Source organism: Dama dama, chromosome 24, assembly GCF_033118175.1.
Source record: "Dama dama isolate Ldn47 chromosome 24, ASM3311817v1, whole genome shotgun sequence".
NCBI classification, from domain to species: domain Eukaryota; kingdom Metazoa; phylum Chordata; class Mammalia; order Artiodactyla; family Cervidae; genus Dama; species Dama dama.
In genome coordinates, this window is record NC_083704.1 from 22,470,685 (window position 1) to 22,496,679 (window position 25,995).

Here is a 25,995-nt window from a genome sequence, read left to right on the forward strand (position 1 = left end):
GCCAGCCTGCCCAGCATGCAGGGAAGCAGGGCGGGGAGACCACCCGCCCTAGCACGGCCCCTCCCAGTGCACCTGCCTTCCAGCAATACTAGGTCTCTCCTTACCTCTGTGTCTTCAGAGCAGAGAACTCTTCAGAGATGATATGCTTCAAAAAATTGAAGCAGAAGAAAAAAATCTAAGAAACAGACCAAAAACCAGCACACATGAGAAGATAGTCTTCTCTGGGGAGAAGGATCCAGGTGGCTAGATTCCCAGGAGAGGGCATCCAGGGACCCTGGTCACCCCTGCCAGACAGCAGCCCTGCTCCGGGGACCCTGTCAGATATTCTGGTGTGGAAGTGGAATGGGTGCTAAAGAGGGCACAGCAGTTCAGGCAGGCGTGCCTGGGCTGGGCAAGGAAGGAAGGGACTATGTTTGCTTGCTGAGAACACTAGAGGGTAAGCCAGGGATGTTTCAAACCATCTTCAAGTTCAACACATGTGTTCTCAAGCTACTGAAAAGGATGAAGATAATAGCCGCTTCTCCCCCTCAGTCTCTCCTGAGGACACCATGCAGACAGGGTCACAGGGAAGGACAGCTGGGAGAGAGAATCTGGAGGCAAGACACAGCAGGAACACCATGGAAGGATAAGGAATCAGATTTTGTAGGGGAAATACTCAGGAACAGTGTGGTTCAGGCCCACAGACTGCACTGCTCAGAGACCAGGGTCAGGATGAAGGCTGAGGCGGGCCAAGGCAGGTGGAGGCACTGAATTCTGGCCCCACATCCACATCCCTGTTTCTGTGGGCAACTGCCCTCTTTGCTTCCAGCCAGCACCCACGTCCATCCGGCCTCTGCGAGGTACACACAATGCACTGTCTCTGCAGTGATTCTGAAAGGTGTGGTCCATCAACCCCTCACTTGGGAGAAACACCTACAGAGTATCCCAGAGCCCCGTAAGATTTCCTCAAAAAGAGGAAGGAGGGCGCCAAGGTCAGTACAGTTTGAAAACTTTGTTACATAATTTCTTTTTTTTTTTTTTTGTGGGAATTTAGTTCCCTGACCAAGGATTGAACCTGGGTCCTCAGCAATGAAGGCATGGAGTCCTGAGCACAGAGTTCTAACCACTGGACTGCCAGGGAATTCCCTCTTACATAAAATGAAATAGCTGTCTTCATTACAGACTTTTCAGACTTTAATATGCTAATGTGCTCAGAGAATCTCAAAGGCAAAGGAATGGTACAGAGGGCTGTTTAACAAGTCCCAGCCTTTTGCATGTTTTTAAAGTATTGGTATCTTGTGTGTGTGAAGTGGGAGGGAGGAGAGGGGGGCTAAGAGGAAAGCCCACCTTCTGCCCACCCTCCTGGCTGAGGAGACCCTCTTGGTTACACTAAGACATGGCCAGGGTTTGAATCCAGAACCCACTGGGCTCAGCCGCATCCCCCGCCCAGTCTCTGAGGTGAAACCTGGCCTGCCTCGGCGGGTGGGGACAGCGTGGCGGTGGGCGCGCAGCAGGCCCTGGGGCATCGGCACCAGCACGGCTCAAAACGGGAGGCTGTAGAGGGCTCAGTGTGCAACCTTCCGTGCCAAAGTCACCGCCTCTGACAGTTCACGGAGGCCTCTGAGGAACAGGCTTATGAGCTCTGCAGTTCTGGCAGATGCGATAAGTGCTCAGAAGAGATTTGCAAGGGGAGAGGAGCAGCTGAGAGGGAGGAACAAAAAAAGAAGGCGCAAGATAAGATCCCAGAAAGAGGCAGCCTCAGGAGGGGAGAAGGATGCTTCAAGAAAATGGGGGGTGGGGGTGTGGAGAAAGAGACAGCACTGCGTGCAACTCCCACGCTGGGCATCTGGACTCGTTCTCCCTGTGAGGCGGCAGGATGGACACCAGGAGACTCAAGGTTAAGAACACTTTCCAAGGTCACCCAGGTAATAAGTGGCACAACTAGGGTTCACACTCAAGTCTGACTCTAGGTCTGCGTATAGGGAAAATAGGCTGAAAAAAGAGTAACAAGGCGAAGGTTACAAAAAGGATGCTGTGTGGACAGGGCAGAGAGGAGGAAGGAGGGACAGTGCCCAGACAGGAAGGGGACCCAGGGCCCCTGGCTGGGCCTGGGCTGGTGGTGAGGAGGAGGCAGGACTCTGCCTGCCCGGATGGTCCTAGAGCTTAAAGTTGCCGAGTGGGTGTGATGAGGACAGAGGCCAGGGAAGAGATTCTGGGTTTCAGCTGTAAGGGTGAGGGGCACAGCAACGACTTGTGAATTGGTTCCAAAGCTGAGTGCAGAAAACAAGGTCAGCCGTAAAAAGGATGGCAGAGAAAGGGGACGAGGACTGACATATGAAGGTCACAGGTGAGTGTCCTTCCTGAGAGTGGGGGACTGAGGTGCATCACGGGGGGCTGTGGGGCTGGATTTCTTCCTGCCACGGTGCCTGACCCCAGCACAGACCAGGCAAGGAACTGCTCCCAAAGTGTGGACACCAAACAGACCGCCATCCTGTCCCTCTCCGGGGAGGTACAGGAGCCAGAGCTCTCAGAGCCCTGACACGTGCTCGTGGACTGTGAGCAGTACCCACCTCCTCTCCTTTGCTGAGTCGATCTACCAACATGTGCCTGAAACAAGAAGGCAAGGAAGTCAAAGCCAGGAGCAGGCAGGCAGGAGGATGGGGAGAGCCTATGGCTCTGGCCCCACAGCCTCAGGGGGGCCTGACCAGTGCCTCCTGTCTTCCCAAGGGGGTGGGACTGTCTTCACCTTCAACCCTGTCACAGGAGCCCCCGCACCCACGCACTGCCGTCCATCCCCCGAAGGCTCACCCAAAGAGGAACCAGTCGTAGGCCACTGTGAGGTAGAGGATCTCAGCAGGCTTCAGGGACGTGTGGATGAGCCCGTCCTGGAAAAGACGTGTCCAGATCAGACAGAGGCCCCCTCCTGACCTCAGGGGCTGAACCACACCCACAACCCCCTGACAACCAGGCTGCCCCACAGCCCAGGAAGAGGGTCAAACTTTACAACTCCTGCTCTGGACACCTGAGGTCCCTCATGCCAGATCCTCTCTGCTTCTGAAGACAGACTCAGCGCTCCCCAAGAGTAGACCCTGGAAAGGCCTCTGAAGGCTCCCTGACCCCCAGCCAAGCCCATGTGTACTCACAGCCCACAAGGAAAGGCGCAGGAGAGAGATGAAGAGAGGGGTCCGGTCCCAGCCTGAGATACAGTGCACCAGCAGCCCGCTGTCATCTACGCAGAAACACAGGACAGGTGGCCCGGGAGAAAAGCAAACACAGGCTGATGAGAAGGGGCTGTGCCACCGCCCAGGCCTGGGGTGAGATCCAGGATGCCCCAGAACCATAGCATAGCTCCAGGGGCAGGCATGGGATGTCCCGCCAACCCTGCCACAGTTGAAGGATGGGCACTTGACCCAAACGAAGACAATGAGTGTGAGCTCTGGGACAGAGACCGTGTCTCTCTTCTGGAGGAGTTAAGACAGCAGGAGACAAGTCTGAAATGACTGCTGGTTTTGAGCTAACTAAACAGTGGATATGAGACAAGGAGAGACTGTTTCTGCTGTTTGTCACCTGACTCTGCTCTTCGGCCTTCTTGGTTATATTGTTCAAGCAAGTGCAATCTCACACAAGTCCTGACTGATAAGGAGAAGTCAGAGTCAGACTGCCCCAGGACACTGAGCATCGTGGGCTCATCCAATCAAAACAGTCAAACTGGCTGGAGCACCATCCGGAGAACAGGCCTGCCATGGGCTTGTGTGTGACCAAGAAGAGGACAAGACTGACTTTCTCTCAACTTTCTGAACTGGAAGAGGCCACTGCAGCCTCACACAAAAGGCTGAGGTTCACAGCTCAAAGGCCAGCTGAGCCAGTGTAGGAACATCCTGTGTGTGCTTCAGATTGTAAGTTCATAACTTTGTTTTATAGGGTTTCGAGGACATGGAATAAATAGGCCAATGATAAGCCAATCCCCATATCCTTCTCCCACAGAGCAAAAGGCTCCAATAGTCACACACTGGTGCTGTCAAGACCTGGGAACACCCCGAACATCCACGGGCTTGAGACAGGCCGGAGCGGACTCACCATCATTGTTAATTATGGAAAGCAGCAGTTTCAGGTAGTTTTGTGTTTGTTGCACCAGGTCCCAACTCTGTTGGAAAAGAAAAAGAAAAGGATTCCAGGAATAGGTATTTAACTCAGAATGAGAATTTATAAAATATTTTAAAAATAAAAGACTAATAAGAGTTATTTTGGGGCAAGAAGTACCCCAGTTCACGGTCACAGGCCCCGTCCCAGATGCGCTGTGACTTCACCCCCACATGTCCCTGCCCCCTTTCCCACGGGCCCCACCCTCGGGGTGCTCCCTCCCAAAGGGAGAGTGAGGAAGGGGAAGCCATCAGCGGCCCGGGCCACCACACCCCCACGCCCACTAGCAACAGCTGGATATTAACCTCCTCTGTGTCCTGGGCTCCAAGCACGGCTGTCCAGGGAGTTAACAGAAGTCAACAAAGAACCTCGAGCCTGTGGCCATTGTCACCAAACGGCAAGAGCCACTTCATCTGCCATTACATCATAGAAACTAAGGAAAATGTCTGCCTTCTCATCAATCGCTTCTTTACTGCTACTCACTATACTGTCTTTCGATGAATAACAAATGCAGTCTGGCAGACAAAACTTTTAAAACAGGAGGCCCATGTGGCGGGAGATAAAAAAATAAGCAAAAGCTTATTAGAGATCGGAACCTCTGTTTTAGCCCAAGCAAAAGGTCTAAACTAGACACTCTGAGAAATAGCCCACTTTGGAGTCCGGAACTCCACGGAGGGGCCTGACCCAGTTCTGTGGCCCCCTCCCCCCGAGCTGGGGACAGTCTCGCAACACAACTGCTTCTCAGTGTCTGGCTGTGCAGAGAGGCCACGGTGAATGCCAGCAGGAGTGCCCCCACGGGGAGGGTGAACACAGCACCTGTAATTGGAATGGTTTTCCCAGGAATTTAAAACAGGCTCATTTACCTGACCCTCCCACAGACCCTGGAGAGTCCTGACCCACTTTCAGTGGCTCCAGAGAAAGCTGCTGCAGCGCCACATTAATAAAGTTATTACCCATGGCAGCTTGGGGGTCTCTCTGCTTGTCTGGTTCAACGTGTCAGACACACCACTGTCCAGATTTCCTCCTCACTGTGAATCCCAGGGGAGGAAGAGCAGGAGAGGCAGGAGACTCGCGGCAGATGCGCAGGGTGGTTGGACAGGTGGGGGGAGGGCTGCGGCAGCCAGGAGATGGCAGGGGGCCACCAAGGACGAGGCTGCAGGGCCCCCCAACCACAGCAGCTGCTTGAAGGGGACACCAATGACCAGGAAGTGCCAGCAGATGCTATTGGCCATGGCGCCGAGGGCGGGGGCAGGAACCACAGACTGGGGAGCCCTGGGTTGGTGGAAGCCCAAGATCACACAGCTAAGCTGAGCTGGGGTCTGGACCCAGGCCTGTGGTCAGTCACACGCTACACTGTGATGTCTATTTCTTCAAATACTAGAGTGAGGAAACGAATGTCTAAGGAGAATGTGAAGAATGTGAATGTGAAGAAATAGAATGTGAAGAGGACCCTGGAAATGCATGAAAATCTACACTCATTTCTGCCTCACCCGACGTGTGCCGTGAAAAAGCCTCCGGCTGCAGAGCCGAGTACCACATATCTAGCTTACATTTGTATGTCTGGAGTACTCTCCCCTGGCTAGCAAACTCCTACTCATCCTTCAAAGGCCTAGCCCCATTATCTACATAGAGAGTCTTCTTCTGTAGCCACAGGCCAATAATCTTTCTACACAGATGACAATTATGCTGTTGTCTCTTCTCCTAGACCAAGTTCAATGAGGGCTCTGCATCTATAAGGCTTAGTGCTTAGGGACTAGGAGGTACCCTTGGAAAGTTCCTTCACTGCCTGTTCATGGTCAGGGGTCTGTGTGAGGAGAAGCAGTGGCTGGAAGGGGTCTTTGGGCACAGAATGAAAAAGCAGAGCTCTAGGGCATTCCATTCGGCTACTCAGAGGGCAGCACTGCTCCTCGTGTGCTGGGAACACTGCTGTGAACACCACAGTGGGCCTGGCCCTGGGACACAGCAGTGAACACAATAACCCCAGCTCTCGGTGAACTGCTGCAGGCGTGCTGACTAAAAGAAGCCCTGTAAGATGTAATGTAATGGGAGGTAAGCCTAGCCCGATCCTCGGGGACCATTAGGTAAGGCTTTTTAGAGATGGTGACATGCATGTGAGAAAAGGGTTTAAGGAAAGCACCCAGTGTTTCTGGCATAGAGAACAACACGTGCAAAGCTGGAGAGCATCTTTCCTAGGGAAGACAGCCAGGGTGGCTGGAGGAGAGGGAAGGGACAGCCAATGAGTCACCAGAACAAGCTCGGGCCACGTGGAACTGGTGGACCATGTGAGGGTCCTTGGACTTCTGAGGATAACAGGAAAAGTCAGATGGAATTTGGAAGGACGGAGTGACAATGACAATCTTGGCCCGTCACCTAAGTACTGCTCTCTACCAGGCCCTGTTCACATGCTTTACGTTCCTTACTTCCAGTCGGCTGCCCTTCAATGTGGCCCTTCTCTCAGTCATTAGATGATGGTAACCTGCATTAGGCCAGTGATATGAGACGGAAGCAGGAAGGACTGGAGAAAATCCCTGGGGCAGAGACTTAGAGAACTGATGGGAACTAGCCATCGATGTGAGGGATAAGAACCACCATCCCCAACATTTTGAGTTTGAGCATCTGGGTAAATGGTGGAGGGCCTGGGAGTGCTGTGGGTTTTGACAATTCCATTTTGGGCAGCTTGACTTTCAGGTGTCCACCTGACCTAACACTTGGGAAAGACTGTAGGTGCAGATCACCAAGTGAGGCCTGGCCCAGAGCCCCGGGCCTGGGTGACCTGGCAGAAGGTGAAGGGAGTGGTGATGGGTGGACCTGGGAGATGAAGAGTCAGCGCAGGGGCTGAAAGGACCGAGCTCATACCTGGCTGAGGAAGAGGACGCAAAGCGCAGTGAGGCCAACTGGCTGAGCAACACCAGAGAGCAGGCATGGCTGGGGGAAGCCCTGCCCCCTACCCTCGTGCCTGGGGCTTTATGAGTGCTCACTCCCGAGTCAGCAAGCCAGGAGTCGCCCCCTAATCATCATCACTAAATTGGTCTGGCATTTCCGTTAACAGAACACTTTCATGCAGTGATCATATCTGAACCTCACCACAGCTCTGAAACATTGCTGTCAATTCTGCTTTCAGAGGGAAGTGAGGTCACTGGCTCAAGGTCACACAGCCCCGTGAGAACAGCCGAAGGAGCTCACACCCAGGGCCTCTTTACACTAAACACAAGGGACCCTTCCCAGAGACAGACTTCCTTGGCAGCATCAATACTGTCAACACAGTTGACAGCACTGATGTAGTTATAGGGAATTTGGTGAGGAGGTGGTTCTCAGATCTGTATGCACAAGGGCAAAGCGTGGTGCCAGCAGAGAGAGAGGTGGTGGCTGGGTGGGGCCTGCTTGAGGGCTCTGCACACAGTAGATTCAGGAGGAGGCCTGCCACTTTCTCTGGCCATGCCGCCTGTCTGGGGACAGACTGGGGCCTGGCAGTAGGGAACAAGGCTCCTCAGCCTGTTCCACCTTTCTGGGACACAACAAACAACCTATCGGCTCTCTTTCCGAAGTCCCCTCTCTTGCAAAAACACCTACACAGAGAAGACCCAACACGCCTATAACTGGCTCACGCCAATAGTTACGGAGCATCTGCCTTGTGTCCAGATGTACAAGAAAAAAACAGGGAAAGCATGGCCTCTGCCTTTACAGACCATCTGCTACTAGGATAACAAAGTCCAAGGTGATACTGGAACACAGAGCTGCGTAATGGCGGGGGTGGGGTGGGGGGGGCTGGGCCTCTGGGAGAGGGAGATCTCAAGGCTGAATGGGAACTGTCCAGACCCGGGGGAAGATGAAAAGAGAACGGAAGCAGGATGTTTTCTAGGTATTCAACGGCTCAGCCTTCTGGCTCCAGGCCATTTTCAGTTCTAGGATGCACAAGCCGTGGTTCCCCATCCTCCTGGTGTTCAGTCTACAGAAGATGGGGAAGCAGCTCTATTATAAATCAGTAACTAGAGCTCAGTGGAAAACTCCCAGACAGACATGCCCAGGGATTAAAGGGAATGTAACGCAAGCATCCAACTCCCCAGGGATGGGGATAGGCGGCCCATCAGGCAAGTCTTCTTGGAGTGGACACTCAAGCCAAATCCTGAAGGCAGTGTGTCAGCCAGGCAAGAGGAGCCTGGGGGGGCCAGCCAGGCAGAGGGAATAGGTGTGGGGAAGGCAGTGGGCAGAATGAGGCTCCCTGTCCTGGCTGAAGCAGGTGGCAAGGAGACTGCTAATGGGCCACAGGCTTGTACAGTGTGGGCCAGACATGGCAGACAGATGGGTTCGTCCAGTAAGACTGGTGCCCCTTCCACGGCAGACAGTGACAAGAGAGATGCACAATGGAAATAACTTTCAGGTTTCTATGAGCAAATCAGGTCAGGGAGTGCTGCACCTCCTCTGATGGAACATGCATTTAAAAGGTAAAATGAAAAAAGTCACTAAGTCCCAGAGCCGGAAAAGCAAACTCCATGCAGTCCTCCTCTGGAAACAGAACCCCCTGGTGGATGCATATCTTTCAGTGAGTCATCTTCAGAAACCTTTGATTTTCTGGGCCAAGAGCAAATCAGGAGAGAGAGTCAGACAGACAACAGCTCCTCCTTTCCTAGGCTGTCAGAGACTGGAGGTGAGCCAGGCCTTCAGACCTCTGCCTGAGGGGCTTGTGGGGTGGGCACCAGGGGTCCCCTCACCTGATACTGGCTCCAGTCAATATTCAGAGAGCAAGTCAGGAAGTCAGGGATGCTCAGAGGGGCATCGACGTAGTCCTGGGGACAGAAAGACACTGTGAGACACAGGCTGGCCACCAGGAGACGCTATGGTGACAGGCAGAGACCCTGAAGTTGTGGCTACCATGGGCAGGCAGGGTGTCCCCCGACAGTGCTCGCCTTCTCTGAGCCAGATGCCTGGGCCACCCTGAGAGGGAAAGATTAAAAAATCAAAGGAACCAGCTATTGCTGCCAAGTGGAGTTTTTCAGTTGGCCATTTGAGTGTTTGCTTCTGAGACAGAGGTGATGGACTGGAATCAGCCTCCAGCAGCTCCTGGCCTACTCCCACCCACTGGGGAGGACCAGAAGGCTGCCCCATCTTCCCACAGAAGGTGTTGGAGCAAAGATGAAGCACTTCTCCTACCATGTCCCTGAAAACTTTTTTAAAGAAAGGGAGAAACTAAAGGGGGAGAGAGAACAGTATGTGATAAGAATTTAAACATGTATATATAAGGAGAAGAGGGAGAAAAAAAATGAGACTCATTCAGGGAAGAGAAAAGAAATGAAAAGGGTAGCTGTTTTCCCCTCAAAATTTTCTAGCTGGTTTCCCTTCACAAACGAACAGAAGACCCAAGCTGACAAGTGGTACTGTTCATACCTGCTTCCAGTTAAAAATGAGCCCTTCAGCCATGTAATCCCGATCCTTATATTCCTTGAAAAATTCACAGCCTGGAAAAGAAGGGCAGAGTTACAACACCACTCTTCCCGGCCCAGTGTCCTGAGACGCCCCTGGGTGCTGGAGGACCAAGGTGGCCACCAGCTGACACGAGTTGGGACTGGACTGGGCGGGCGGGCGCCTCTGATGCTCCTCCGATTTCCAGTCATAGACCCTTCCTGATGAGACCCGCCCGCCTGCACACCTCTCTTTCTCTCCATCTGTGCTCAGTGGCTGCTGGTCACCGCTCCTTTCATTTCAGGTTCCTCTATGTGCCCCTGAAGTGCCAACAACCAGAGGACAAAAGCGGGACTTACAATTTGAACCCTGGCAGCACTTTCTCAGCAACTTATCTAGTCACATAAGATCATCCTGCTCCTACTCCAATAAAGCAAATACTGCAATAACGCAAGCCATGCAAATCTTGGCTTCCCAGTACACATTAAAGCCATGCTTACACTATATTATAGTCTATTAAATGAGATTACATGATGTCTAAAAAAACCAATATACCTTAAATATAAAAAATACTTGAGGGAATTTCCTGGAGGTTCAGTGGCTAGGACTCAAAAGAGTACTGCCGTGGGCTCAGTTCAACACCTGGTTGGGGAACCAACAACCTGCAAGCCACATGGTGTGGCCAAAAACAAAAAAAAAAAGCTTTATTCCTAAAAATTGCTGACCAAAATCTAAGCCTACAATGAGTTGGAACAGTAAAGTCAAAGATCGCTGATCATCATTACCATAACAAATGTAGTAATGATGAAAAATTTTGAAGTACTATGAAAGCTATCAAAATGGGACAAAGAGAAATGAAGTAAACAAATGTTGGAAAAATGGTTCAAACAGACTTGATGCAGGGTTCCCATAAACATTCAGTTTATAAAAGATGTATTATGTAAAGAGTAATAAATTGAACAGCAGGAAAATGAGGTCTGCCTACAGCAGGCCCACAGGCTTTCAGTGAGGACTGAGCACTGTAACATGCAGGGAAGGACCATGGACAGTGTCTGAACTGGGACAGGGGCTCCAGACACACGCCCATCTCAACAAGTGAAACGCCACCAAGGTAAGAACCACCACCAAGGTAAGACCTCAGGAACGGAGAGAAAACGAGTGAAAAGGGCCTTGCCAACGTCCCCAGCCTCAAGCCTCAGCCTTCAGCTTAGCTCTGTGACCATGAACGAGTTACCTTCTCTCAGCCTTGACTTTCTCACTCGCCAGTGGTCAAGGACGAAACGGAGTAACACACAGAACTCCTGGCGCAGCACCGACAGCCCGCAGGCAGAAGCAGACTGGGGCCACCTTCCTGTTGGAGCCGAAGCAAGAGCCCCCGCGCAGCCCTGCCGCTCGATCCAGGGGGGGTGAGGCCTGCCCTCACCACGCGGCCAGGACGGCCAGGGCCGGGGGCTTGGCGGGAGGCTTCCTGCATTCCTCAGGTCCTCTGCCGGAGCCAACACAAACTCTGAAGGACACAAGCCTTTGGCCACAGGTCCAAGTCTGCGGAGGTCCCCAAAGGCAACAGAACAACTGTCTGAATTCTGTCAAGGTAGCCACAGGCCATAAACATTCTCATGGAACTCTCCAGCTCCTTGGGCCACGCTCAGCCTGAGGTCATCCCAGGGAACAAAGGAAAGGTTCCTCTCAAGGGAAAAATCTGGAGACCGAGCCGCTGTGTCCTGGACACGTGGCTCTTATCCACCCCCCACCTCTGTCCTCCTTCACTCTAAGTCCCCAGGCCCCTCTGTGGACGGGGAAGTCAGGCAACAATACTCAGCCCTAACACTTCAGCCTATTCCTGGGTGCCTCACTGGGAGAAAGAAGAAATATAAATATCAGACAGAGGCCCTGAGCTTATCAGCCCAGGCTTAGAAGAGACACCAATTATTCCTCAGAGCTCCCGTGAAGTGCTCTGCTTTCTCAGACTCGAGCACTCAAATCAACACTGCAGGCTCCAGGGCCAGCTCTGAGCAGCGTGTGATACAGAAGCAATCGACTGTGAGAAATGGAGGGAATTAAAACAGCCTCGGTACCCAGGGCAAGGCCTGACATTCATTACCTCAACGGGCTTCTGAGCCTGTTGAGAAGCAAAGGGATGGCACCAAAAGTGAAGAGAGAGCAGGCGCTCACTCGAGAAGAAAAAAAATTAGACTTGTGCTCGGGAGTTTTCAGCCCCGTCTATTTTGGGGCCTGAGGGAAGTGCTCCCAGAACACTTCTCATTTTCAAGGGCCAGTCGAAGCCTAAGTTAGTCTAACAGAGAACTGATACCACCACAGTTCCTGTCTGGGCTTCAAACTCATCAGAGGGTGCAACAGAGACCCCCAAAATGGCAGCAGAGTGCATTTCAGGACTTGATCTGGATAATGTTCATTTTGTTATGAAGTAATATAGGCAGATGAAGAAATTCAAGAACATAAGCACAGGAAGTAAAAGGTGCTTCTCTTGTGGCCTCACATGGCATCTTCCCCCACCCCAGGCTTCTGAATTTTTATTGATTACCCACCCTCCTTATTCTCCCCTCAACACACACACACGACTATCAGATCCAGTCCATGATATCCTGGGAAGAAGACGGAAAAAAATTCAGAGATAAATAGTATCATCTTACCATTTTGGCATATTTCTTTCTTATCCTTTGTATAAGCACTTTCCTCTCACACAGTTGAGATTTTACTATTTCATTTTGTATTGTGCTTAAGAAAAATGCCTAAGCATTTTTCTATGACTGTGTAATATCTCATTCTACAATACTATGGGTGGCTGTGCTGTTATTTATGTAATTGTTATTCTGATTAATGAAAACATTACCCATGTTTCGCTGGGTATAAATGGACATGATGAGGGACCTCTCTTGGCGGTCCAGTGGTTAAAACTCTGCCTTCCAATGCAGGGGCATGGGTTCAATCTCTGCTTGGGGAACTAACATGCTGTGTGGCAAAAAAAATAAACTCATGTGATGAACATCTGCAGGCCCAGGCTGGCTGGATTACAGCCTAATGAATAACTGGGTCAAATGGTGTTAGTTTCAGGAGTCTTATAACAAGTTGCCCAATGACAGCAGAAAGGATATTGTGCCACTGTTTTGGAGCTAAACAATTTTTTCTAAACCAAGTCCTACTGAGAACCTGAATACAAATACAGAAAGCTGACGCCTGGGTCCTCAGCCAACACAGAGCTCTCCCATTAGGCAGAATACTTCAGTCTGGGGACCCCGAAGCATCTCCTGAGAATGGGGAGCCTAGTCTGAAAACCAACCTGAAAACTACACTACGGAAGCCCTCATGCAGACCCCCAGGTGGGACATCTTCTTGACAGCTCTGATGTTGCCGAGCCCACTGCATCACTGTAACGGTTCAGTATCTGCCCAAAACAAGCCTTTCCTCCCATGCACCCGTCACTCGGCCCAGTGTCAGCGAGCACCTGTCAGGGCTGGACCTGGCACATCACCCAGAAATAAACAGCGTTATCCTCATTTATCCTCGGAAGGGTTAGGGGACTTATTCAAGGACACAGTGCTGTGGCTGAGATGCACGCCCAGTCCTACAAGCCACCACATGCTGAGCTGGCAGAGAAGAGGGAGGAGAGTCCCTGAATGAGGCCAGAGTGAGACAGCCAGGCCACTGGCGGTTGTGGTTCAGGTACCGCCAGCTCACACTGATGAGGATACCCTCTGCACACCAGGCACCAGATGAACCTGAGTTTCTAGAGAAGGACTTGTGGCTAGACAGCAACCTGGGGTCACCAGTCTGCTCTTGCCATTGGCCCCATGGCTCCAAGATGAAGAGACAGATCCAGCACAGGACCGAAGGCAGGGCTAGTGTTGAGGAGCAGGAGAGAGATTTTAAGGACAATGAGTTCACTTTTTGCTGTCTGTTCACAAAGTCTGGCGCTGAGGTTAGGGCTCTCATACCTCCTTGAACAAGCAGGTGTTGCTAGAAGGCTACAATGCTACCAATGGACTCATGCAGTGCAGAGAACACTGCCCTGGCTACAGACTGCATACAGTCTGTGCCAGAGACACATGCAGCCAGCTGCGTGCTCACCACAGCGCTCTGCAATGTGGTGAGACCACCAACCACATCCAACTGAGGACAGAGCGCTAACGTCACCATAGTAACAGTCAGCAAGGCACAACTGGTGGCTGACCCCAAGAACAGCACGTTAGTGGCACAGAGCACGCTGATCAACCTGACTTCACCTAATCCGACAAGACCCTGAGCTAAGCCTCACCAACTTCCAGTGATGCTTGAGAAAACCTGGGACTGGCACGATGAAGGACTCGATCAAGGCTGAAGGAGGCTGGGTCTGAGTCTGGACTCCATCCCTGGGCCCCACCCAGGGCAAACCCGTGCCAGGACAGTGTCCTACCCTAAGCTGAGGGCCAAGGACTGGGAACACACTGTCCCACACTGAGCAGCAGTGCATGCTACCGGGGAGCTCCAGGGCACCTGAGCACCTGAGTGGCCAGCGCCTGCAGGTGGCCACGAGAGCCCCAGTCCTGGGAAGCCTGTCCCCTGACCAGACCCTAGAAGGAGCCCCTACCTGGATACGGGATGGAGAGGAGAGTGAAGTCGGCATAGCGCTGCGCTTTGTCCACCTTCTCGGAGGAGGTAACACTACAAGACAGGACACAACGTGTTACGGCATCACAACCCATGCATGCCAGTCCCCACAAGCACCACCACAGCCTCAGACAACCCTCCTGCTACAGAAACCTCTCTCCAAGCTGGGATGAGGCCCTTCAGCCAGGCTTACTTTGAACAATTATGAACGGGACCTCTCTGCTGCCTACCCGAAGTCACCAGGTGAGAGCACTGACTCCCCGACACCACAGCACCTGCGGTGGGACCTGAAGCCACAGAACCACAATCTTTATCAGCCTCCCAGATGAAGGAAGCACAGCCGCCCTGACTGAGAGCGCAGCGAGAAAAGAGCAAAACAACCGAGATGCTGCTCAGGAGGGGCCCCGAGGGGGACTCTCCTCTCCACCGTCTTCTCCAGTGTCAGGCAAGGATGCTCCCGCAGCATCTGACAGACGGAGGACTACTCTGACAGATGACGGAGGGACAGGGGGACCTACAGACAGCTGAGCTATAACTTAGCCTCAGCGTGGCTTATTTTCTAAGATAAACATGGCATAATTAAAGGTCAGTTTTATAAAAAAAATAAACAAGCTACACTTTGGGAAAATTCCGCAAATTCATCACCCCAACCCAGGCTCCATTTTTTCTCATTTTTCTTTGTCCTCTGAACACTTGGTTCAGCATATAAAAATTGAGTGAATACTGATTTTCTGGATCCACCTTATTTTTTTGGATCCACTTTAAAAGAGATACTAATCCACGAGAGATGGCGGAGCGGCAGCAGAGTACGCGAGACGTTGGCGGCTCCCTCGGTGCCTACTGGACCACCCCGAGCAAGTGAGTTAACCTCTCTGGCTTGTTTCTCCCCTGCATGAGCGGGACAAGAGAACCTCCTCATAGGGAGGGCTGTGCGAGGATACAGGAAGAGGATGCTCAAGGCCTGGCACCCAGTGTGCCCTGGTGACTGCTTTGCACCATCCCCGAGCCCACGAGTCTGTGAAGACATGGCCTCCACCCACTTGGAGCGGGGTGCCTTGAACTCACTTCATGCCAAACTTCACCTTCTTGTTCTCCACCATCAGGTCACAGATGTACTTGACTGACAGGTACCGGAGCAGCTTGATGTCATAGCCTCTGACCTTATCAAAGAGATGCGTGTCGGAACTTCTGAAACAGACAGCCAGAGGGAGAAGCTGCACTGAGTGTCCATTGCCGGGAGTCCAGGAGCTACAAGAGCACTTCTGTTTCCCTCCTCCAGGACAGGGCAGCTGGGAGGGCCAGACAGGACAGCGGTCCCAGTGAAGGTGAGGGAAGGTGACTTTCCAAGAGATTATCCTGCTCTCTGGGACACAAAGAGAAGCAATATGCAGCTGGGGCGGGAAAGGGCTTTCTGGTGCTGCTTGACATTAAGCCAGAAGACTCAAGATAATCTCCGAGTTCTAAAAAGCAGGAGGCTGGTGGCTGGTCGAGTCTCTGAGCTTCCATTAGAGTTTATCTCTCTCTACCCTCCTCCCTCTCCCCCATTTATGACCATTTTTAGCCATATGACTTGCTCAAAATGTAACAGATTGGAATTCTCATTGGGAGATGGACTTTTTAGAGCAATTTTATCAACTGACTGTAAAATACTAGCAAGTGAATTCCCTCTGCTTCTGATCAGTCATACAGATAAAGGCAAAAGTAGAACAAATAAACAGTCACCGTTATTTTTTTAATGCCCACTGTTTTGCTGAACCCAGCAGATGCCACGCCAAGAACAGTGCGCAATGTGGAAGACGGCCTGGCTGGGGCAGAGGTCGTCTGATCTCGGGGGAAGAGCCAAACATTCCTGTGTGCAAGCCAGAGCCACTGCTCGTGGAACCAGCAGGCAGAAGCTGGGCACAGCGAGATGCCTTTTCAAGCTCCGAGCCGTGATTCTGGGCAGCTGATCTGACTAGGGTGCTGATGTGCATTCCAGAGATGCCTGATACCAGTTAAAGACTTTCCATGCAGCACAGACCATGCAAAGGAGCTTTTCCAAAACACCATTACTGTCATTTTCTACAAAGTATTTAGAAAGGAGGTAGAAGAGTGGGAGCCAGCCCCCTCCCTCCCTTTCAGGGGACCTAAAGCACTCCTCTGTGCTGTACTCCCTCGTGGCGCCAATCACCCAGCTGCGGAACTCCTGGTGCCCGCATCTCCGATGTGTTGACCACAGTCCCCAGGCCAAGTGTGTCCGGCATCACCTGGTAGGCCGGACATCAACATCCTGGAAACCATGGGGCTTGAAGACACATAGATGTCTGCGCCATGTCTTGGGCCTGCAGTGCCAGGAACCCCAGGACTGGAGCACTCTCTCTGGGGTCCTGGTGAGCAGCCAGGATAAAGACAGACTGCTCAGGTAGTTCATAAAGTCAGCTGCAGTAAGGCTACAGGGCAGACTTCAACCACTCTGTTTCAGGGATGTGGATGAAGGAAGCCAATCCACTCACTTGGACCACTGATGATGTCACAGCCATCAGCTGAAAATGGCCACCACTGGTCACACACCTGCCCCTCACCCATGCCCAGACCCGTAACTGCCTGGCACTGACCGAACAGCACAGTCCTCCTCCGTGAGATCCTCCGCGTCTGCCCAGGCGTCGTCTGCACCCCCTGTGGGAGGAACCTGCAGTCAGCACTTGGGGTGTGGCAGGGGCTCCATGCAAGGGCTGCTTGACCCCTGGTTCCACCCAAAGGACCATGCTCCTCCCTTTTCCAGGACCTGATGCCCCACATGCCTGGCATTCTTCTCACCACAAGCATCTTCTCAGATGATGAAGGGAGGGGCTCTAGATGCCCCTGCCCCCACCCCAGGTTGCTGCCCATCCCCACAACCACCACCACCGCTGTGGCCCTGGGTAGCTGTTCTCCATGACTGGGCTCCTGTTCTTAGTCACAGAGGCTGCAGCTCAAGGCTCACCTGAGAAAATATAGTTGTAGCCAGTGCGTCCATACAGCTCCCCCCATCCAGCCAGTGTGGCTGACCTGCAAATGTGCTGGGAGAGAAATCACATTTTCAGGGTCAGATGGTTTTCTGGAGTTTTTTGGTTCTACTTTTCCCTGCTTTCTTGAAATATAATTGACCCATGACATTGTGTAAGTTTAAGGTGCACAACATGCTGATTTGCATCATTAACATACTGCAAAACCATTACCACCACAGAGTTAGCTAACACCTGCATCAGGTCACATAATTACCATTTCTTTTTTTGTGTGGTGGAAACATTTAAGACCATCTCTCTCTACAACTTTCAGGTATACGATACAGTGTTATTAACTATAACGACCATGCTGTACATCAGACCCTCAGATCTTATTCATCTTGCAACTGGAAGTTTGTACCCTCTGACCAACAGTCAGGTGGTTTTTCTGAAGTGCACACAGTAGGGGAAGCCCTGGAACTCTTCTGATCATTCCAGACCAGCAGAATGGGTGCAGGAGTGCTGCCCAAAGTCTTCTCAGCATCAGGGCCACTGCGACAGCAGTCTCTCTGAAGCAAGCCTAGATTTTAACCTACAGCCTCTGTCAAGGGGTTCTCACTCCCAAACGAGAGGCACCAGAGTGTCACTAATGGTAATGGGTAGATTCAGTGGTTGTCATGTGTAAGTGGTCTTACTTGGGTTAAGACCTGGCGATTATCACATGTGCATGTCAGTATGTCGGTGAAACACAAGCACCACCTTTCCACTGGGTTTTCACAAGCCCATGAGGGAAGAGTGGCTGGGTGCAGGCACCGCTGCTGCGTCACAGATGAAAAGAGTGACGGGCGCAGGGAGGTGAAGCAGTGCCTGAGATCCCACAGTGAGGAGTGAGCTGGGATCTGACCGAGCCCACCTCCCTCCAGAGCCTGTGTGCTGTCGCTGCAACTGTTTAGCACAGGGAAGGGAAACCTTTGGAGCAGGAGGGTCAATTAAGGGAGAAACGTTTGGGGCCTTTTTTTTTTTTTTTTTAAAAGAAATTTTGCCATCTCTTTCTTACGTACTAAAGGAATGTAGTAACTGTAACTGTGCTTAACTATGCTTTTACTCTTTGCTCATCACTGAAGCAGCATTGCAAGAGCTAGAACTCTAGAAACCAGGCAACAGGTGTGAACTTCATTATCTAATTTTTAAAAAAAGTTTATTTGGCTGTGTCAGGTCCTAGTTGCTCTGCCGCGTGTGGGATTTCAACTTCCAGACCAGGGACTGAACCCATGTCCGCTGCATTGCATGGCAGATTCTTAACCACTGGATCACCAGGGAAGCCTCTCACTATCTGATTCTAAGACTGAATCTTTAAAAATTGTGTTTGATGAGATCCAACAGGGGTGGGGGAATGGGAAGAGGTATCTGGGATCTGGTGACCCCAGGGTTTAGCTACAGGCTGAGGGAGGCAGTGAGGGTGGCTGGGAGATTAAACTGGGGGAGGGGGGAAATTTCTGACTGGGTCATGCAGCCTGGCAGTATAAGGAGGGTCCTTGGAAAACTGTACAATATTGCTAGAGGGCGTCTCCTTCTCCACCTGTAAGACAGTGGGAAAGAAACAGTTTTGCTGCCACGGGAAAGGGGCATGGTAGGAACTGGCAGGTCATCACTGGCAGCTTAGGACAGGGGGCAAATGATAGAAGAACAACCTGCTACAATCCGGGGGGCGCTTTGCCAGTGCTGGGACAGAACGCATTTGAGGTAGGGCTGTCCTGGAAGCCTGTAAAGAAGGGCCTGGGCAGAGTCCTGCTAGCCTGAGTAGGATGCACTCCACGAGGGAATGTTTCACTTTCTCTGGGTCCAGAAGGATTCTGCAAATCTGATGATAATGACAAACTGTCTCCGGATAAAAATGTACACGCCAGAGTTTACCTATAGCTCCAAGTTCATCCACAGATCCCTCTCCAGCCTCAAATAACATCCTCTACTCGGAAGAGACCAGCCTAGTAATTAGAAGTTGCAGCAGTGGAGTGTCCATTTTCAGGCTGAGGACCCTCAAGATTCCAATGGTATTGGGGGAGGTCTGATTCATGAGCAAACAAGTGGGGCGGGGGGTGGTTGTTTGAGTTTGACCAGCACATGTTACCATGTACCCCTCCCCCATCATCCAAGCTGTGGCACCAAATCTCACTCTTCTTTCCATTATTTCTATTAAATCTTTTTCAGGCAGACACACATCCCCTCTTGAGCTGTTGAGCTCAGAGCTCTTCTCAAGGCTCAGATTCTTCTTTCTGCTCCCCAATTTCCCCAAATCCCCTCGATCCGTCACTGTTTTTTTGGTCAGAGAGGCAGCCACACCCAGCCCAGGGGACTCAACAGGTGGGGGAGGATGGGCGACTGGCTGGCTTCCCAAGTGAAGCACCAACCTCCACAGGAAGGTCCTGAGAACTGGAGTCTGGGGTAAGCCGTACCCCATGGGCGGGTCCATGCCTGACCTTGCTCCTGGGCTTCATGGCTCCAATGCACAGCCCACCAATTCCATACTTTAAGCTTAGCTCTTCACTGAGAAAGCAGGATACACTCTGAAAGCTATCCATTTACCTAATCAGGAGTGACCTCTAATGTTGCGTGAGGAAGATGGCTCTGTAGGATTTGTAAATGTAGTACCAACTTTGGCATACAGAATAAAAGCAGCTGATCTCTGCTCCCCATTTCTTAAGGGAGGAAACAGAGAGAAAGAGGAGCTGTTCCAATTTTAATTGCCTAAAAACCAGATACAAGTGATGGGGAAGAAAATGACACATGAGAACAGCTTACTCTTAAATGCTTGAATTGAGTTTTATTAAAAAATTAATAATATATCTTATTTAAAGCCTATATGTCCCTAGATATTACTATGTCAACACATAATCACTTTTTAAATTATTAATATTTTACATTTTTTAGATTAAGTCTTTAAAATCCAACATGTATTTTATAATTACAGCACATCTCAAATAGGATGATTTTCAGTGTGTAAAGGGTAATGTAGTCCTACCTCAAAAGAAAATTGTGTTTAATCAAAAAAATTGCTACATTGCTTCAATTATAAAATGGAAATTAATTGAAATGAAACAAAATCAGACGTTTAGTTCCTAAGCTGCACTAGTCACAATGGACTGAGTTTGGAAGGAAGCAGCAAGTTGGCACTTCTGAGCATACATTCCCCGGCCCAGCTTGGCTGGGTATGTTGACAGAAAACGCTGCTGTCACCAAACTCGTTAGGGCCTGCTGGGAAACCCACCTGAGGACAAGATGCCCACCTCACAATAGAAGACCCTCTCCTGTTCTTCCTCATCTCCTGATCCTCAAGTTCATAGCTCTGCCTTCCCCACTCACTGAGCTCCAGGGTGACAAGACTGTCTCAGTCACCTGTCCCCCTAGAACCCAGCACAGAGCTCACTACTGTGTAACCCAAGAGCAGTGTCTTCCTAGAGAGCTTGCCCACACCAGCTGGGTGGGCAGCTGCTAGACACTGGGAGGACAGCAGTAATAAGACACGGCTTCTGTCCTCATAGGGATTACGGCAGAGAGGAGACAGCAGATTTTCAAACACAATAGGAATAAAACGCATGTAAGTAGGTATTAAGCCAGTGAACACGACTGAGTCAGGGGAAGCTACAGGGAACACAATGGGATCACATCAACAGACAAGAAGGTGCAAATGGAGAAGAAAGCAGGATGAATGATGAAGCCCTTAGCGTCAAAGCCTCCTCAAAATAATACCACCCTTGCCCCCAACAAAGGAATTTGCTGGCAGTCCAGCAGGTAGAGCTCTCATGCTCTCACTGTTGATCAGGCCTGGGTTTGATCCCTGGTTGGGAAACTAAGATCCCACAAGCCTTGGGGTACAGCAAAAAAAAGAAAAGAATAATCCCTCCAACTCTTCACCCTCCCTCTGAAATGTGTTGCCTTGGGGCTCTTTCTCTCAAGTCTCACCTCAATTTCCCAAGTGCATTCTGGAAACTCCCTCCTCAAGGTCTGCAGAGTGAGAAAGAACAGACCTGACAACACCACACAGATTCCTCTGCTTCAGGATTTCTTAGAGCCTTTCCTACAGTGACATACGCTTACCAATGTACCTCCTGAATCTGGAGCTCGGGGGTCAGGGTGAATCTAGGGTGCAATGTCTCTCAATCTTATTTGAGAGGGAATGCTTTGCACAAGCATATCCTTAAACTACTGTTCTATGGAACACACTGTGGGAAGCACTGGTTTGAGTATTTCCTACATAATTTCTAGTGACAAACACTATGATCCACACAGTAATTATCTAAACTGGAGGTGTCAGAGCTTAGAGCAACACGAAATTTTCCAAAGGGGGAAGGGAGAATAAACAAGCTTCAAGATGATCAATTTCCGGAACTTCACTCCCAGACATACTTTCCCCTAAAACAGACCAACTCTATGAGGTCTGTGGCTTCCCGCCTCACCTGTCACACTTGCCCTTCTTCCACTTTACGAAAGAAAGGCACAGAAGAGAGCAAACAGACCTACCCTATGAAAGTCTGTGGCTGTTTTTCCTTTCCTATCTCTTCTGTCACATGAAGGCACAAAGGCAGAGGAATCAGTCCAGCATTTCTCTTTCCCACTGCCCTGCCCTAGCCCTTGCCTTCATGCTGGGAGAATGGACTAAAGTCCCAGAGGCACCAGGACCACAGCACACGCAGGTACCTACCAGATGAACAGAATAGGGGGCAGACATTTCTGCTCTCCTCCCCTCCTCCAAGCTAGTAGTCTGCTTCTTCTAGATTAATCTTTCTCAAAATGATATTTGTATCCTATATTTCCCTGTCCAGAAATCACAGAGGCTTGTCTGGCAAATGCAAACACTTCAGCCAGCATTGAGCCTCCTGCATTCAGTCCCTTCTAACCTCAGCTCCGCCACTTACTTCCACTCCCATGAGGTAGTCTCCCAGCCTTTCTCATGCCTGCCTCACTGTAAGCCCCCAGGCAGGTACCTGCCTGGAATACCCTCCCACTCTTCTTCCAAAGCTCGTAGCCTAGTCCCGCTCACTTAATGAAGCCATGCCTATCAGTCCACACCACTGCCCATCTTGGTGGGTTCCTCTGATACCACATTATGAGGCCCTAAGCTACACTGTAGTAACTTGAGGGCGTTTTGCAGTAAGTTTAAATCTCAGCTCTCAAGTTGTGTAAAGTAAACTTGGGGAAGTTATTTAACCACTTTGAGCCTTCATTTCATCTGCAAAATGGGAATATCTAATACATCAAAGGATTATAAAAATAGGTGAAATGAGACCATATTTGGGTACCAAATTAACAACACTCAATAGAATATAAGCTTGATAAGGGTGCAAATTTTTGTTTATCATATATGCTGAGGTACCTTAAGGCCTGAATATGATACATATTCAATAAATATCTGGTAAATTACACTACTGAAAGAATGGACAAACAACTTATCTCATCTAATCTATTCATAAGCTTGTGATGTAGGCATGATTATTTTGTCCATTTGACAGAAGAGGAAATGGAGGTCTTGCACAGGCAGGAAGCAGCAGAGTCGGGATCAGAGCCTAGGCAGCAGGGCTCCAGGACACAGGGTAGAGTCCTCCGCTGTGACATCCCTTTCCTACCTAGACTCACCCTTGAAAAAAATGGCATTGGAATTGTTCTGATTCTCTGGCCTGCTTCCCACCACACCAGGCACCCGGTAACCACCCAAACTTGCCTGGCAACAAGACAACTGTCAGTTTAGTTCAGTTCAGTCGCTCAGTCGTGTCCGACTCTTTGCAACCCCACGGGCTGCAGCACATCAGGCCTCCCTGTCCATCACCAGCTCCTGGAGTTTACTCAAACTCATGTCCATTGAGTCGGATGGCATCCAAGCATCTCATCCTCTGTCGTCCCCTTCTTCTCCTGCCTTCAATCTTTCCCAGCATCACAGTCTTTTCAAATGAGTCAGCTCTTCGCATCAGGTGGCCAAAGTATTGGAGTTTCAGCTTCAACATCAGTCCTTCCAATGAATATTCAGGACTGATTTCCTTCAGGATGGACTGGTTGAATCTCCTTGCAGTCCAAGGGACTCTCCAGAGTCTTCTCCAACACCACAGTTCAAAACCATCAATTGTTCGGTGCTCAGCTTTCTTTATAGTCCAACTCTCACATCCACATGACTACTGGAAAAACCACAGCCTTGACTAGACGGACCTTTGTTGACAAAGTAATGTCTCTGCTTTTTATTATGCTGTCTAGGTTGGTCATAACTTTCCTTCCAAGGAGTAAGCGTCTTTTAATTTCATGGCTGCAGTCACCATCTGCAGTGACTTTTCTTGGAGCCCAAGAAAAGAAAGTCTGCCACTGTTTCCCCATTTATTTGCCATGAAGTGATGGGACCAGATGCCATGATCTTAGTTTTCTGAATGCTGAGTTTTAAGCCAGCTTTTTCACTCTCCTCTTTCACCTTCATCAAGAGGCTCTTTAGTTCTTCCTCACTTTCTGCCATAAGGGTGGTATCATCTGCATATCTGAGGTTATTGATATTTCTCCCGGCAATCTTGATTCCAGCTTGTGCTTCATCCAGTCCAGCGTTTCTCATGATGTACTCTGCATATAAGTTAAATAAGCAGGGTGACAATATATAGCCTTGACACACTGCTTTTCCTATTTGGAACCAGTCTGTTGTTCTATGTCCAGTTCTAACTGTTGCTTCCTGACCTGCACACAGGTTTCCCAAGAAGCAGGTCAGGTGGTCTGGTATTTCCATCTCTTTAAGAATCTTTCCACAGTTTGTTGTGATCCACACAGTCCAAGGCTTTGGCATAGTCAATAAAGCAGAAATAGATGTTTTTCTGGAACTCGCTTGCTTTTTTGATGATCCAACAGATGCTGGCAGTTTGATCTCTGGTTCCTCTGCCTTTTCTAAAACCAGCTTGAACATCTGGAAGTTCACTGTTCATGTACTGTTGAAGCCTGGCTTGGAGAATTTTGAGCATTACTTTACTAGCATGGGAGGTAAGTGCAATTGTATGGTAGTCTGAGCACTCTTTGGCATTGCCTTTCTTTGGGATTGGAATGAAAACTGACCTTTTTCTGTCCTGTGGCCACTGCTGAGACAACTGTACACTCTGCATTAAGCTAGGTACCTCCAAGGGAGGGAGAGAGTGGCTATGGGGAGGTCTTACCTTGCCCTTGAACAGGATCACCGGGCAGACAAACCGTCCTCTGCACCTGGCTGTCTTGCTGCGGTTGACGAGGTCCTGCAATTTGCTCACTTGCACGGTGCTCTGAAACCTAACACAAGGCAAGAGAGGTAGGTTAGGCTGCGTGTGCATGAGTACTGTGTAACCCGTGCCAGGGGTGTGTGTGTGTAAATATTCATTTCAAATTGAATACATGCTCAGATTCCTAAATTCTAGATCACAGACATTTTAAGCTTTTCAAGAAAAGAAAAAAAAATGCTAGATTATGGGTACTAAAACTGCAATCATCCTGATTTCAAAACCTTTAAGATTAAAACAAAAAAGTGAGCAACTCTGAAGACATGGTACTGAAAATGAAGAAACACAGGGAGCAAACTGAATGTTGATCATTTCCAGGGTGCTCGGTTTTTCACCCCAAAAGTTGGACAAATATGTTGGGGACCCTCTGGCAATAATGAGGCCATCTTTGTGATCTTTCAGAGGGCAGGATATGAAGAAGTTCACACTCCACATGGTTATGAGCCTCTGATACATCATCAACATTTCAACCAACACTAACAGTCTAAAATGTCAACAGGGCAGGGAATGCTGGAACAAAGGTGGTGAAAGAGAAGCTATTCGTGGCCTTGAGAAGCATGGAAGTTAAAGCACCCAGCTCTGCTAAGGGAGCTTCTAGAACACACACAAAAAAACATTTAGAAATGAGTTTAAGCAAGTCACGCCTATAGCAGACCCTTAAAATAAGGGTCTACTCGCACAGATTCACCCACTGATTCTTTTTTTTTTTTTTTTTCACCCACTGATTCTTAACAAAAGGCTCCACATCAGCCAGTAAGGACTTCTGGTTCCAAGAGAAACAGGAGGCAGGAAGTTCAAAAGTGGGACGCTCTCCCGGCTATGCAGAGTAATGGAGGAAAAGGAAGGAAGATAGTCAAGCTCCTTCCTTACAAGGGTTGAGTTTCCAGGCTGAGTCTGAGAGGGCGTCATCCCTCCTACATCCCAGTCCTGCTAGTGTCATTGCATGACACGTGCACACAAATAACTGTTTCAGAAGGAGTAAGTTCAGTGACTCCTAAATACCACTGGTACCTCTTTAAGCATATCTAAATTCCATTGGCATTAATAAAAATATAGTCTTTTGAAAACACTGCTGATTTCTTAGTAGCCTTCATAGATATATTCTCAAGCCAGTTACTAACAAAATAACTACTATCAAGTGAGGACTTGAAACTGAAGTTAAAACAAGGTCTCCAAATAAAAACCTGATATATAGTCTAGAAAAATAGTTCTGATGAACCTATTTACAGTGAAGAAATGGAGACACAGACATAGAGAACGATCTGGTGGAAACAGCAGGAAGAAAAGTGTAGGACAAGCTGACAAAGCAGCACTGACATATATATACTATCACATGTAAAATGGATAACAAGCGGGAAGCTGGTGTGTAACACAGCGAGCCCAGCCTGGGACCCTGTGACGACCTAGAGGGGCGGAATGCAGATGTGAAGAAAGGCTCCAGAGAGAGGGGAGATATATATATATATATATGTTTGTGCATGCACCTGTGTGAAGTTACTTGTCATGCCCGACTCTTTGTGATCCCGTGGACTGTAGCCCACCAGGCTCCTGCAATGGGATTCTCTAGGCAAGAATACTGGAGCAGACTGCCATTTCCTCCTCCAGGGCATCTTTCCTACCCAGGGACTGAACCAGCATCTCTTATG

General features: G+C 49.9%; 1 protein-coding gene across 7 annotated transcripts in view; it reads right to left on the reverse strand.

The window, feature by feature from the left end:
* MTMR14 (myotubularin related protein 14) overlaps positions 1–25,995 on the reverse strand; it is a 43,991-nt gene that overhangs the window by 11,391 nt on the left and 6,605 nt on the right. For 4 of the 7 annotated variants that reach the window (XM_061128012.1, XM_061128010.1, XM_061128014.1 and 1 more), the window contains exons 3-14: positions 24,254–24,362; positions 17,084–17,159; positions 16,716–16,776; positions 15,187–15,309; positions 14,102–14,175; positions 9,502–9,572; positions 8,829–8,903; positions 4,057–4,123; positions 3,123–3,208; positions 2,788–2,864; positions 2,550–2,586; positions 105–175 (exon numbers count right to left, since the gene is read on the reverse strand). In XM_061128012.1, the coding sequence (XP_060983995.1) occupies positions 105–175; positions 2,550–2,586; positions 2,788–2,864; positions 3,123–3,208; positions 4,057–4,123; positions 8,829–8,903; positions 9,502–9,572; positions 14,102–14,175; positions 15,187–15,309; positions 16,716–16,776; positions 17,084–17,159; positions 24,254–24,362 (927 nt within the window). Of the gene's footprint in view, positions 1–104; positions 176–2,549; positions 2,587–2,787; positions 2,865–3,122; positions 3,209–4,056; positions 4,124–8,828; positions 8,904–9,501; positions 9,573–10,750; positions 11,093–13,226; positions 13,653–14,101; positions 14,176–15,186; positions 15,310–16,715; positions 16,777–17,083; positions 17,160–24,253; positions 24,363–25,995 lie in introns of those variants that run through there. The other 3 variants (XM_061128011.1, XM_061128015.1, XM_061128013.1) reach the window with 2 other exon arrangements.